Source organism: Odocoileus virginianus, unplaced genomic scaffold (assembly GCF_023699985.2).
Source record: "Odocoileus virginianus isolate 20LAN1187 ecotype Illinois unplaced genomic scaffold, Ovbor_1.2 Unplaced_Contig_2, whole genome shotgun sequence".
Classification (NCBI taxonomy): Eukaryota; Metazoa; Chordata; class Mammalia; order Artiodactyla; family Cervidae; genus Odocoileus; species Odocoileus virginianus.
This window is the reverse complement of record NW_027224319.1, coordinates 1,702,974-1,716,938: the sequence shown is the minus strand read 5'-3', so window position 1 is coordinate 1,716,938 and position 13,965 is coordinate 1,702,974. Positions and strand designations below refer to the sequence as shown.

The following is a 13,965-nucleotide window of genomic DNA, read 5'->3' as shown; positions in this document are numbered from 1 at the left end:
CGATGATGTGGATAATGTGCCCAGCGTGCAGCAGGTGGGCAGTGCATGTCCACTTCCTTTCCTTCTCAGCAGCAGCTGGTTTTTAAAGCCTGAATAGCTCTCTGGCGTCTCCTACGAAGTGGTCTGGGCGAGTTGGTGAGGCCCCTGACCCAGAGGCCAACCACCACCCAATTTGGACACAGAATCCTTCACTGGGTTAAGGTCGTATCTCAGGAAAAGCCTGGCATGGCTCCGCACATATCATGAGCACCTCCGGTGAGCCAGAAATTGTGAAGTATGATTGCACCTGTTCTTGTGGAATCCGAGCCCTTGTAGGAGCAATGAGACATTGACTTGTGGAAAGTTCGCTAGAAATTCAAGTCACGGAAGAGAAGGGCCAGCGAAGCGACACGGATACTTGGTGGTTTATCTGCGCCTCTGGGTCCAGTCTTGCTCTAGGAAGGACTACCAGGAGCTGCACAGACTGGTGGGCCCTCAGGATCTTCATGGCCTCGCGGCCAACCTCCCTTGGGTGGTCCTGGGTCCCATCCACCCCTGCCGTGCTGCCGGATGCATTTTCTCACACAGCAATCGGATTGTGTCCCTCTGCTACCTGAAACCCCGCTGTGGCTCCTGTGGTCTTCAAGACAGAGTTAGAAAGGCTTAGCGTTCAGGGCCTCCTCAGACCTGGTGCCTGCCCATCCCTCCCACCTCACCTTCGATTGCTCCCCAAGCTGTGCCCTCCAGACGCCCCGCCCCCCTCGTCTTCTCCCCATCTTCCCGCCCTAGGTCATGCCCAGCCGGTGTTCTTCCTGCCGCTGGCCAGTGCCTCACCCCCGCCTTCGCAGTTCACACCCTGGAAGCGCTGGCGGGTCCCGGCACTGGTTGACACCTCTCTTCTGGGTGCTGGTCGCGGTCCCTCTCTGGGCACCGACTGGGCTTGCGTGCCATCGCTGGTTTGCCGCAGGTCATCTCAACTGGGATCCCTGATCAGCCTGTGAGCAGCTGTCACACCGAGACCGTGTTACACCCCACAGTACAGGCCCCACATGTAGCTTGATGCCAGACACTTGACTGGCACACGGTGTGTGTGTGAATTTAGAGAGGAGACAGCTGCTGATCCTTGTGGACAAGCACGAGGCTGGTGAGCACGGAGACGTCCCAGGAAAGCAGGACTGGAGCAGAGCCCTGAAGACATGAGGGGTTCCCAGGTGGCTCAGCTGGTAAAGAATTCAGTGCAGAAGACCCGGGTTCGATCCCTGGGTTGGGAAGATCCTCTGGAGAAGGGAGAGTCTACCCACTCCAGGACTCTGGCCTGGATAATTCCAGGGACTGTCCATGGGGTCGCAAAGAGTTAGACCTGACTGAGCGACTATTTCTTTCTTTCTGGAGATGTGATGTCTGTGAAACCTAGCTCTCACTTCACTCAAGCCTGTTCCTGCCTCATGGTGTGAACCCTGCTCACTTGCTTTCACATAATTCCACTTCCTCTTTCGTGTTCCTTGAGTCATGAACTTTCCTTGAAATTTTTTATCCTGTCCTTTGAGAAACAGGCATTCTCTTCTACATGAATTCCTGCCTTTGTGCTCCAGCTTCCTGTTTTACTCTATTTCGTGCCTCCTCCTCTTACCAGGGACTTGGACCCTCGAGAAGCCACTGCTCCTCTATCAGCCCTGCCCTGATATCTTCACATAGAAGCTGGAAAACTGTTGGAATCCCTCTAGGTTTCTCTCCTTTTAGTCTGCTTTCTCTTCTGGGAAACCTGGTGCCCACAACCCTACTGACCACCTTCTCCAGCCTGAACTTCCCTCTGGACCCTGGCCTGCATTCTCCAACCCCCTGCCTGCCTTCTCCAGCACCTCGAATTCAATATGTCTGAGTTGAACTCAAGGTCTTCACCCCAAGTCTGCTCCCCTCCTGGGCATCGCTGTCTTGTAGCGACACGGTCATCTATCCGGTCACGAGGGCTGGGAATCTGGGCAGCCAGCTGGACACCTCTCTGTCCGCTACCAGCACCATATCCGTGGGTTTCACCTCCTAAACTTCTCTCTGTCTGCCGCCTCTGTGTTTCTTCTGCCACCTTCCCGGCCTGAGCGTCACGACCTTTCATCTGCTTGCCCGCAGTCGCTTCCCAGGGGGCTCTGTGTGCCTGCTCAGGCCTACCCCCAGTCCGTCCCCATATCATCCCAGGAAGTCCCCTGAAAAGCAGATCTGATCGTGTCACTCTCCAAATGAGGCAGAGCAATGCTGTCTCTCCTGTGCTCTAAGAACCCAGGTCCCCCGTGTGGCGTGCAGAACCCCACGTGCCCGGGCCCTGTGCGGATCTGTCCCTGGGTCCCCCATGCAGAGGACCCCATGTGGCCAGGCCCTGTGTGGATCTGTCCCCGGGTCCCCCATGCAGAGGACCCCACGTGGCCAGGCCCTGTGTGGATCTGTCCCCGGGTCCCCCATGCAGAGGACCCCACGTGGCCCGGGCCCTGTGCGGATCTGTCCCCGGGTCCCCCATGCAGAGGACCCCACATGGCCCGGGCCCTGTGTGGATCCGGCCCTGGCTCCCTTGGTGCTCCCCTCGGCGTTGCTGACTGCCCTCCCCCTGCAGGGTTATGCCTGGAGCTCCCGTCTCCTTTCTCTTCTTCTGCCTCCTCTCTTCCCAGTTTCTTCAGAGTGAAACCTACTCATGCTTCTTTGAAGAAACCCCGCCCCCGACTTCCGTAAAATGGTTTATTCTGCCCACAATGGGTACTCATAGCACTCCATTTACTGAAAATCGTTTAATCTCCTGTGCAGTTTCTAATGACTCAGATTATACTACCTTCTGTTTTATTTTAGCATAATATTAAACTCTGCATCAACATCCTTTTTAATAAATATGTATCATTGTGAATTTCTCAAGTTTCGGACATTTAGATTTCTCGTAATGCTTCACTATTAGGAGCTTCTTTATGCCTGAAATCCCACCCTCCCTGCCCTCCTCTTTGTACTTTGAGTTATTTGTTTCCTTAGGAAAGATTTCTAGATGTGGAATTTCTAGGCTAAGAAGCCGGGCATGTTAAGGTTTATCCTCAGTCGTGCGCTGGCCGATGTCCGATGGCAGGCGCTCGGGGTGGGGTGCTCTGCTTTCGTGGTGTCTGCTTACTTCCGTGGCCTCAGCTCTCCCAGGGTGCCCCCCGCCCCCCGCCACTCTTGGGCTTCCAGCCCGTGGAGTCACGGGCTCCGGAGCCAGGAAGGGACAGTACCCGGTGGCCTCCCCGCCTGGGGGGCCAGCTCCCGCACCGCTGCTTCTGGTGACTGCCGGCAAACTGCCGGTCTCCCTCAAGCTAGCAGTGTTCCCTGAGCAGCACTGAGTGTTATATGCATTGCGCTGGCTGAGAATGGGCTTTGTCTAAGCTCTTTTTGCCCTCCAGTGTGGGTCCTGGTGGTGGCGCTGCCGCAGCTGTTCTGGGGTTCATGCTGATAACAGCCCCTGACTCTGCCCCGCTGCCCATCGTCAGGGGAAGCTTGCTTGATTGAGTCTCATTCTTTCTTCAGGACGGCTATTCAAGATTGAATGTTTGGGAAACATTTTGTCATTTTGGGAGCGTGAGCCTTCAATTCTCGGGCTGTGAAATCTTAGGACGAGAGCACTAGCAAAGGAGCAGTAATTGGTCTGCTGTGAGTTAGGGGCTGTTTCTTCATTCAGTGGTCTCCACATCGTGGCCTCCGTCGGTGACATCGCCACGCATGAGATCTCGGAACTTTCTTCCTATACTTTTAAAACACATGATCCCCTTTGTGCATTTCCTGTTACACTGAGCGTGTGGGTAATAGACAGCCATTTGTCAGATAAGCCTGTTTTATGGCATCAGTGTGGAAATTTCTCCAGACACTCAAGTTGGCAATTTTGCCCTCTTTCTTTTCTCTCGTTGTACTTTTTTGGCAAATTTCTGGGTGGATGGTAGCCAGATTATCACTGAACAACTTCAATGAATTGTATGCTCTCAGCCAAGGAGAAAGGAGCGTTTCTTTCATAAACCTTCTAAACAGATTTTTTTTTTTGCAATTAAATTTTCTTTCTGCTGATTTCTCTTGTAAAAGGAAGTGATTTGCCCAAGTTCACACAATGAATTTGTGGCAAAGCCAGTTCTAGAATCCAGATCTCCTAGCCAATGGTTATTTCTGACTGCCATTTACAAAGTCTGTTTACCAAAATAGTTAAACTGGCTTGCTCAGCCTCGTTTGGACTGAATCCTGCAGTGATTAAACTTGCAGGTTTGATTCCTAAAGCACTGAAAGATTTTGGGGTCACTTTTGAATCATCAGAGGACTATTTCATTGTGCTCAGCGTGGCGTCAAATGGATTCTGTCATCTTCCTCTCTGGACACTTGCTCTTTGTACTTATGCGTGCCTCCTGTGGGTAGAGGAGTTCCTTTAAAACAGATTTGAGCTAACCTCTCTTTATAAATAAGTGGTAAATTTCTCTTTAGTGGTTTATTCCTTCTCTATACCTCATTTTTAGGTCAGGTTGCTCTAAGAAACTTCTTCCTGGTCTTATCTAAAAGGATTTTTTTTCTTACTACCTTCCTGCCTGGTTGCCTTTGTATTTAGTGTCAGAAATATGCTCATTTTTTTGAAATTAAGCATCCACTTGTACTATCTAATGTCACATTGTAATTTATATAATTTAAATATCATTTAGTCTCACCTCTACAGTTTCAGATGATGAAACCTAGACCCAGAGAATATTTGATTAAACTAGAACTTACCCTCCTTTTTCTCTGCCAGCTAAGAAATGATAACTTTGAAGCTGAAGGTAGATAACTAACGGTGATAGACTGAACTGAACAAAGAGGTTGATAAATTTACTACAGTGGAATTTTTGTGGTTATAGTTATTGTTGGTTGAGTGCTTATCTTGTTCTTGGTCTCTGTGCCAAGTGCAGGTGAGTGTGACCCTACAGATGAGAATTTAAGGTGTAGAGAGGTGTAGGAAATTGCTGAAGATCAAATGAGAGTAACTCAGAACATTTGATAACAGCCCAGGTTTATGGAGTTGTATTTGAAAATTGAAATGCAACATCTCTGTATGAATGGTATTTTCTGGATTGATATGTCTGGGTTCTTCCCAAATAAAAATTAAGGAGCCTTTAGACACTAGGTAAAATTGAACCTTAATATAGTCTGTGTTGTTTTGTAACCTATATAAGTTTTTTTTTTCTCCCCTCTTTAATGGCCTATAATGCTTTATAATTCTGGAGCTAGAAGGACTCCTTTGAGATGGAATGATTTTACCACTTCATTTTACAGGCGAGGGAAGACCTTCCCCAAGGTCTTAGAATCAATTAGCGGCAGGATTAGAACCATACCCACTGGGGCTATAGCCAGCACTTTTTTTTTCCGCCCACCATCAGGCCGTTCTCTTCTCTAAGCTGTTTCCAATGGTACAGTTGTTGTATGCCAGCTTCTCCCTTCTCCCCATTTTCTTTCTGGACAACAAAGTGATTAATGCCTTTGATAAATTTTTTTAAGTGTGAAGTTTAAGCGATGATGACTTACTAAATGTAGTCAGCCTGACAGATGCCGTCTATCGCCGTCTATATGGGGGAACAAAACAAAAAGCTGCCCCCCACGGTGGTGATGGCCAGCTGGACCAGGAAACCCCAGGAAGGTAGCGTGTCCATTCGGAGAGAGCGCGAGGCGGGGGCTCCTTCTCAGAGTGCTTGTGCGCGTCATAGGCAACGGTCTCTCAGACCATGCCCCCACCGTCTCACCCAGGAGCATCCCAGGGTTAGAATACCGCTGAGTGGAGAGCCTCTAGTGTTGAGGAAGGAAAGAGGGGGGCATCAGGGAGGAACTAGCCAGGTACTAGTTGTTCAGTTGCTCAGGCATGCCCGACTCTTCTTTGACCCCAGGGACTGCAGCACACCAGGGTTCCCTGTCCATCACCATCTCCCAGAGCTTGCTCAAACTCATGTCCATCGAGTCGGTGATGCCATCCAACCATCTCATCCTCTGTTACCCTTTCTCCTCCTGCCCTTCAATCTTTCCCAGCATCAGGGTCTTTTCCAGTGAGTCAGTTCTTCATATCAGGTGGCCGAAGTATTCAGCCTCAGCATCAGGCCTTCTAATGAATATTCAGGACTGATCTCCTTTGGAATGGACTGTGTGGCTCTCCTTGCAGTCCAAGGGACTGTCAAGAGTCTCCTCCAACACTGCAGTTCAAAAGCATCAATTCTTTGGTGTTCAGCCTTCTTTATGGTCCATCTCTCACATCCATACATCCTCTAGCCTGGTACTAGGAGTGGAAAATTGAATACAGTTGATGCTAATAAGTTAATGGGTTTCTGCCAGCCCCCTTCCTTCCCACCCTTTCACCACCCTTTCCCCTTCCCCCTGCTCCCTCTCTTCTTCTATCTTTTCACCATTCATTCGCCTTCATTTGATATACGCTGTGTATCTGTGAACTCATTATGGAGACCTGGAACCTACTCCCTGCTCTGTAGATGCTCACTCTCTTCTTTTTTTCTAATGACCTTTATCTTGGAATAATTTTAGATTTACAGAAAAGCTGAAGTATGGTGCAGAGTCTACCCTCATCCATTTTAGTTTTCTCTGGTGTTGTCAGCTTACATTATCACAGTACACTTGTCAGAAGTGAGAAACCAACATTAATCCATAACCATTAACTGCACTCTGGAGTTCGTTCAGATTTCACCAGTGTTTCCATTAGCATCCTCCTTCATGCCAGGATCCCATCCAGGAGACTGCATTCTGTTGTCATGTCTCCTCCTCTGGTCTCTAACTGTTCCTCAGACTTCTATTGTTTTTAGTGACCTTCACAATTTTGAAGAGTATTGGTTCAGTTATTTTGGTCAAATGCCTCTCGGTTTGGGTTTGCCTGATGTTTACTAATGATTAAATAGGGTTATAGCAGTTGGGATTATTTTTGGAAATAGTGCCCCAAAGGTGAAGTGCCCTTGTCGTCATATCATGTATTAGCTACCTGAAACTCACATGACATTCCTGGTGGTGTTAAACGTGATCACTTGTTTAAGGTAGAATTGGCCAGGTTTCTCCACTGCATAATTGTTCAGTCACTAAGGCATGTCTGACTCTTTGTGACCCATGGACTGCAGCATGCCAGGCTCCCCTGTCCTTCACTATTTCCTGGAGTTTGCTCAAACTCATGTCCGTCAAGTCGGTGATGCCATCCAACCAGCTCATCCTCTGTTCCCCGCTTCTCCTCCTGCCCTCAATCTTTCCCAGCATCAGGGTCTTTTCCAGTGAGTTGGCTCTTCGCATCAGGTGGCCAAAGTATTGGAGCTTCAGCATTAGTCCTTCCAATGAATATTCAGGACTGATTTCCTTTAGGACTGACTGGTTTGATCTCCTTGCTGTCCAATGGACTCTCAAGAATCTTCTCCAGCGCCCCAGGTCAAAAGCATCAATTTTTCAGTGCTCAGCCTTCTTTATGGTCCAGCTCTCACATCTGTACATGACTACCGAAAAAACCATAACTTTGGCTATACAGATCTTAGGTTGGCAAAATGATGTCTTTGCTTTTTAATACACTGTCTAGGTTTGTCATAGCTTTTCTTCTAAGGAGCAAGTGTCTTTTAATTTCATGGCTGCAGTCACCATCTGCAGTGATTTTGGAGCCCAAGAAAATAAAATCTGTCACTGTTTCCATTGTTTCCCCATCTATTTGCCATGAAGTGATGGGACCAAATGCCATGATCTTCGTTTTCTGAATGTTGAGTTTTAAGTCAGCTTTTTCACTCTCCTCTTTCACCTTCATCAAAGGCTCTTTTTAGTTCCTCTTCACTTTCTGCCATTAGAGTGGTATCATCTGCATATCTGAGGTTGTTGATATTTCTCCTGGCAATCTTGATTCCAGCTTGTGATTCCCAGCTGGGCATTTCACATGATGTACTCTGCATATAAGTTAAATAAGCAGGGTAACAATATACAGCCTTGACGTACTCCTTCCCCAATTTGAAACCAGTCCATTGTTCCGTGACCAGTTCTAACTATTGCCTCTTGACCTGCATACAGGTTTCTCAGGAGACCCGTAGGTGGTCTGGTATTCCTATCTCTTTAAGAATTTTCCAGTTTGTTGTGATCCATAAAGTCAAAGGCTTTTGTATAGTCAATGAAGCAGAAATAGATATTTTTCTGGAATTCCCTTGTTTTTCTAATATTGCAAAATTATCCCTACTATTTTTTCTCTGGGAAAGAGTCATCAAGTCGAGCCCACACTCAGGGTGGGGAAGGATTAAGCCCTGTCCCTGGGGGGTCTGTATCTACATATATTGCTTGGAAACCTTCTGTAAGGAAGACTTGTCCCTTCCCCTTCAAATATTCGTCTCTTCGTTTATGCCATTATGGACTCATAGGTATTTATTTTATATGTTGGGTTACAATCTAATAGTACGTTCTTTATTCCGTTGCTCACCTTGTTTCAGCCTTGGGCACTCAGAGCTCTTTTCAGGTGTCTCTGGTGCCCCTTGAATGCCCCTGGCCTTCTGTTTATTCAGCACTTCCTGGTGTACGCTCTGCTCCAGGCTCGTCTTCTGTTTTCCCTGCTGTGCTTGCTTGGTCACTCAGTCGTGTCTAACTCTTTGTGACCCCATGGACAGTAGCCCACCAGGCTCCTCTGTCCATGGGATTTCCCAGGCAAGAACCCTGGAGTGGGTTGCCATTTCCTCCTCCATCCCTCCCCCACGCAGGGACTGAACTTGCTTCTCCTTTGTCCCGTGCATTGCAGGTGGATTCTGTACCACTGAGCCATTGAGGAAGCCCCCTTTTTTTTTTCCTGCTCTAGCCCTAGGATTACCCATGTGTCCAGAGAACCCCGATTCCTTTTACTGGAGAACGGTATTTAGAAATTAAGGCCTCATTGTCTTTTGAGATGAAGGAGACAGAAAAAGTGAAAGCTGTCCTGTATGATGTACAGAGGGATCGGGAAGCAGAGAAGACAGGGTGATGACCTCCACTGGGGACAGTCTTCCTTAAAAACACGGCGTTTGAAGTTCAGGCAGTGTTTCCAGATGGAGAGCAGGGCTGGCGGAGCTGGCAGAGGGAGGAGTGGGAGTAAATGCAGGTGAGCAGCATCGAAGGCGTCTGGCTTTTGAGTTTGGTCTGACTGTACGCTTCCTTACAGTGGTAGTGGCCCTTCTTTGACTTTTCTCATTACATGAAAATTAGCAGTTTTCACAGACCGTATCTCTTTGAGATAGGATCTTCTCTTTGTGAGCCCTGACGATTGGCTGCCCTCCCACCCTCCCTCCCTGTCTTCCTTTCAGTCTTCCTTCTAAATGTGTCTAGTTCCGCACAGGGGGTGAAGGGAAGAATTTGACAAGCCGAGCCATCAGGACATTCTGTCGTCAGGTGTGAGGTCCTTTTGCTTTCTTCTCTTTCCTCCAGCCCTTCACCAAGTGTCTAATAGTTGATGCTTTTGCACAGCCGAGTTAATCGGAGAGGGGAGGGATTAGCAGTGTTTGTGCTGTGAATCGGACACGGTCCCTGCCTCACTCCAAGTCTTTTCTGTTCACAGATAACGATCGGCGTATACGATCCCTGTAACTTAGTGCAGTACCCCGGATGGCCTTTGAGGAACTTTTTGGTCCTGGCAGCCCACAGATGGTATTTATGTGTGTGTGTGTATGTATATGTGTCCGTCTGCCTGCCTGTCTCTGTCAGTCTTTGACTATATGTTTTTGACCTTGTGTCTGACTCTGTCTATATTTCTGTTTTCCCAAATGGATTTTTTTTTCATTGCTGATGTAGAAACCAGATAACAAATCAGTACATTGTCATGACCCAGTTTCCATTGGTGGTGACCCTCTAAGCAGGTCTGTTACGGAGCTTCAGACTCCAATCGTGTTGCGCTGAAGACAGCGTAGGGTAGATCAGGACCCACAGCCAGGGGATCCCCATCCTGAACTTCTCTAGCCCCCACTTCAGCTGAGTTGTGTTCAGGAAGGATTTTCTTATTGCTACCGTCCTCCCTTTTTCCTGACCCTAAACTGAATAAAACAGAGGGTAGTGCACATTTGAAAAGATGCCCAACATAGTTAGTCATCCAGGAAATAAAATATAACAAGACAGTACTCGTTAATAAAGATAACAAGATGCTGTTATGAAAGATACTACCACACACTCACCAGATAATGAGATACTCACCAGACTGAGTTTAAAAAGATGACAATATCAAGTGCTGTTGACGATGTGGATGAATTGGAACCCTCAGATATCGCTGGGTACCTGTTTGGAGTATCTCCCAAAGTTAGAAATTGTCTACAGCTCAGCAGTTTCCCTCTCAGGTGCGTAAAGCACAGAAATGCACCCTCAGATGCAAGCAAGACACCTATACAGGAATGCTGATAGCAGCGTTGTTCTTCATAACCTAACACTGGAAATGACCCAGATCTCCTTGAACAACGAAATGGATAATACCGTGGGGTGTATTCACTACCATGGAATGCAGTGTTGTAGTCAGCCTGAGTGAATTACTGGTACACTTACCAACACAGATGAGTTTAAAAAGCATAGTGGTGAGTGAAAGAGGCTGGACCTTTTAAGTTAAAACTGAAGTTCCTACTTAAAAGTTAGAGTAGGAGTCACTGTGAAAGGGCTGTTTAAGGACTGGGGGGAAGCATGAGACAAGCTCCTGTGGATTTAGGATTTCGGTATTTACATCTGTGTGTGCTTTACTTAGATAACGATGTCCACTGGGAGATAGCTAGATCATAGACCTTCCCCAGAAGGAGAGGGTTACACGTGCTTATCCTGGTGGTTAGTCTGTGTAGCCGTGGGCTTCCTCACCACGGCCTGCTCTGTAAGATCCTGTGGGAGAAGGGGGACCGGAGGAACTCATGCTTGTCTCGGAGTTTCTTTTTAATGTCTTATGAGCTTCTTTCCCCCTGCATTCAAGATTCATTTGTCAGAATTATTTCTGTGCAATATGAAATCATTATGTAAAACTCACCTAAAAAGAAATCAGAGCCCGTTCCACACCCAGCCTCTAGACGCTTGGACAAAGGGAGCATATGTGGATGTGCTCAGAATCTCAGAGGTGAAGGCTGTTTCCCCCAAGGGTGTCAGGGGGGTGTACTTACAGTGACTTGAATCCTCTCCAGCTGGGTTTGCCGAAGCTCTGAGGTGAGCTCTCTCTTTTCCTTCCTTGAAAAAACCGAAACATAAACATCCGGGGCCGACACCAGGAGTGGCAGTTTCCAGTCCGTGGAAGTGGTCTGCTTCCGGGACCGCACCCTGCAGGGGGTGAGAGACGTCACCCACAGCATCGTCTTCGAAGTGAAGCTTCCAGAGATGGCATTCAGCCCAGGTAATTTGCCACCTTGGAGAACGCACATAATTACCACTTATCAGAAACCCAATCAATTCAGTTCAGTTCAGTCGCTCAGTTGTATCCATGGACTTTGTGACCCCATGGACTGCAGCCCGCCAGCCTTCCCTCTCGTCACCAACTCCCAGAGCTTGTTCAAACTCATGTCCATCGAGTCAGTGATGCCACAATCCAACCATCTCATCCTCTGTCATCCCCTTTTCCTCCTGCCTTCAATCTTTCCCAGCATCAGGGTCTTTTCAAATGAGTCAGCTCTTCACATCAGGTGGCCAAAGTATTGGAGCTTCAGCTTCAGCATCAGTCCTTCCAATGAATATTCAGGGCTGATTTCCTTTAGGATGGACTGGTTGGATCTCCTTGCAGTCCAAGGGACTCTCAAGAGTCTTCTCCAACACCACAGCTCAAAAGCATCAATTCTTTGGCACTCAGCTTTCTTTATGGTTCAACTCTCACATCCATATATGACTACTGGAAAAACCACAGCTTTGACTAGATGGACCTTTTTTGGCAAAGCAATGTCTCTGCTTTTTAATATGTTGTCTAGGTTGGTCATAGCTTTTCTTCCAAGGAGCAAGCGTCCTTTAATTTCCTGGCTGCAGTCACTCTCTGCAATGATTTTGGAGCCCAAAAAACCAATAAGGCCTTGCTTTTCTTCCCTCCGCTTACAATTACAGTGGAGGTGAACCACAGCTCCTACCTCTGTCATTGGGAATGTGTCCCTGGAACGAAGGGCAGAGATTCCCATCTGTTGTACAGATGGGAACAAAGGCAGAGATTCTCCCCGGGAAATTCCCTCAAGGCAGTTTTTTTCAGCCCTGAGGATTTTTTTTCCTTTATTTTTTGTTTTTGGTTAAAAACGAATCTTTATTCCTTACCCTTCTTACAGGAAGAATGAAGTATTAATACACCTATGTTTTTATTTGTTACAAAATATATGTGTGATCTTATTCTCCATAAACTAGTCAGCAAAAGTGCCATTTCTCCTTCCACATTTAATGTTCTTCATCTTATCCCCACCTCATACGTTAGGAAATGCAGGCTCACAGATATGTTTTATATGTATGTATATATATATATATACACATAGAGAGAGAGAGAGAGAGAGATGTGTTTATGTATAGATGGTCCTGCATTTATGTCTATGTCTGTCTTGAGGTACACATCACAAAGACAGAATAACATACTCAAATTTGAGTGGAAGTAAAGGAAGTGATAGCCATCTCGTGGCGCACCCCTTAGGAGGAATCTGACTCCTGTGTAAATGATGGATGCTGTGAGGGCATACTGTAGTTGCTTCATAAGTGCTAATTTATGGTAATTTCCTATCTTTCCCAAAGTCCAGAACTCTTTGCAAGATGACCCCTTCAGCTTTCTTTGTATGGCAAACTCTTCAGAGTACTTTTATATACTTAGGTGGTTTAATTTGCTCCTGTATTATAGCATCTGCATTGTCCCAAGGCACACTGCTTTCTTCAGTCCATGAGTCATGTGCCTTACTGTGAGTGTGTGTTTTGGGGATGAGGAATGTTAAAATCTCTGCTTGGTGAGGCAAAAGAAGAAGCTGTTTACTCTTGAGTTTGGAGCCTTAAGGTATCTTTTGTCTTTCCACTGTCTTTTCTTGTTGCTGTTTAGTCGCTCAGTCGTGTCTGACTCTTTGCAACCCCATGGACTGAAGCACGCCAGGCTTCCCTGTCCTTCACCAACACCCAGAGCTTGCTCAAACTCATGTCCATCTAGTCGGTGATGCCATTCAACCATCTCATCCTCTGTTGCCCCCTTCTTCTCCTGCCTTTGGTCCTTCCTAGCATCAGGGTCGTTTCTAGTGCGTCGTCTTTGGATGTTTGCATTTGACTTAGCACCCTCTCCTACATACCACCTTTGGAGAGAGGCCCTTTTCTTTCCATTTTTAAGATGAAGTCACTGAGTGACTCTCTGATCCCCGAGATATCATGGATACTTGGTGAAGCTGGCAAACCCAGGATACGCCATGCACTTCCACTTGAGAAAGCGATTTTCTGTAGCACAGTAGTGCCTCCAAGTCTTTACATTTGATATCAAGCGTAGATGGTTTAGTTTAAGAAAGGCAAATGTTCCTGATGCAGAACTTCATAATAAATAAAACTCTGTATTGTAATGTGAACTGAAGGTATTAGTACGGTAGTATCTTTTAACATTTCTGAGACATCCCGTAGTTGCAGTGACAGGGTCATAAGAAATACAGTTTTGAACATCCTGTAGCTTCTGCTGCTGTCCGGGTGCAGCCAGGCTCACTGGCCTTTGCTGACCCAGAGTATTCCTGCAGCTGGCTGAGGGGGGGGCGGACATGGCTCAGAGTGGGGGCCCCTCCTTTCAGTTCCTGTCCTTGATGTGCCACTTTGGGCAACTCTCCTCGTTGTCCAACTAGGGGAGAACAGGGCCTTATTTTCCCCTAAAAATTTTTCTTTCTCATCAGTTTGGGGTATGTCTTATGGATGTAGATTAGATGGAAGCAGGGGGCTTCCCTGGTGGCTCAGATGGTGAAGAGTCCGCCTGCAGTGCAGGAGACCTGGGTTTGATCCCTGGGTGGGGAAGATCCCCTGGAAGAGGGCATGGCAACTCACTCCAGTATTCTTGCCTGGAGAATCCTATGGACAGAAGAGCCT

General features: G+C 47.3%; 1 protein-coding gene across 11 annotated transcripts in view; it reads left to right on the top strand.

The window, feature by feature from the left end:
- The window catches only part of ATG7 (autophagy related 7), a 384,864-nt gene that overhangs the window by 142,340 nt on the left and 228,559 nt on the right, over positions 1-13,965 (top strand). For all 11 annotated transcript variants that reach the window (XM_070463447.1, XM_070463445.1, XM_070463448.1 and 8 more), the window contains 2 exons: positions 9,512-9,600; positions 11,181-11,302. In XM_070463447.1, the coding sequence (XP_070319548.1) occupies positions 9,512-9,600; positions 11,181-11,302 (211 nt within the window). The remainder of the gene's footprint in view (positions 1-9,511; positions 9,601-11,180; positions 11,303-13,965) is intronic.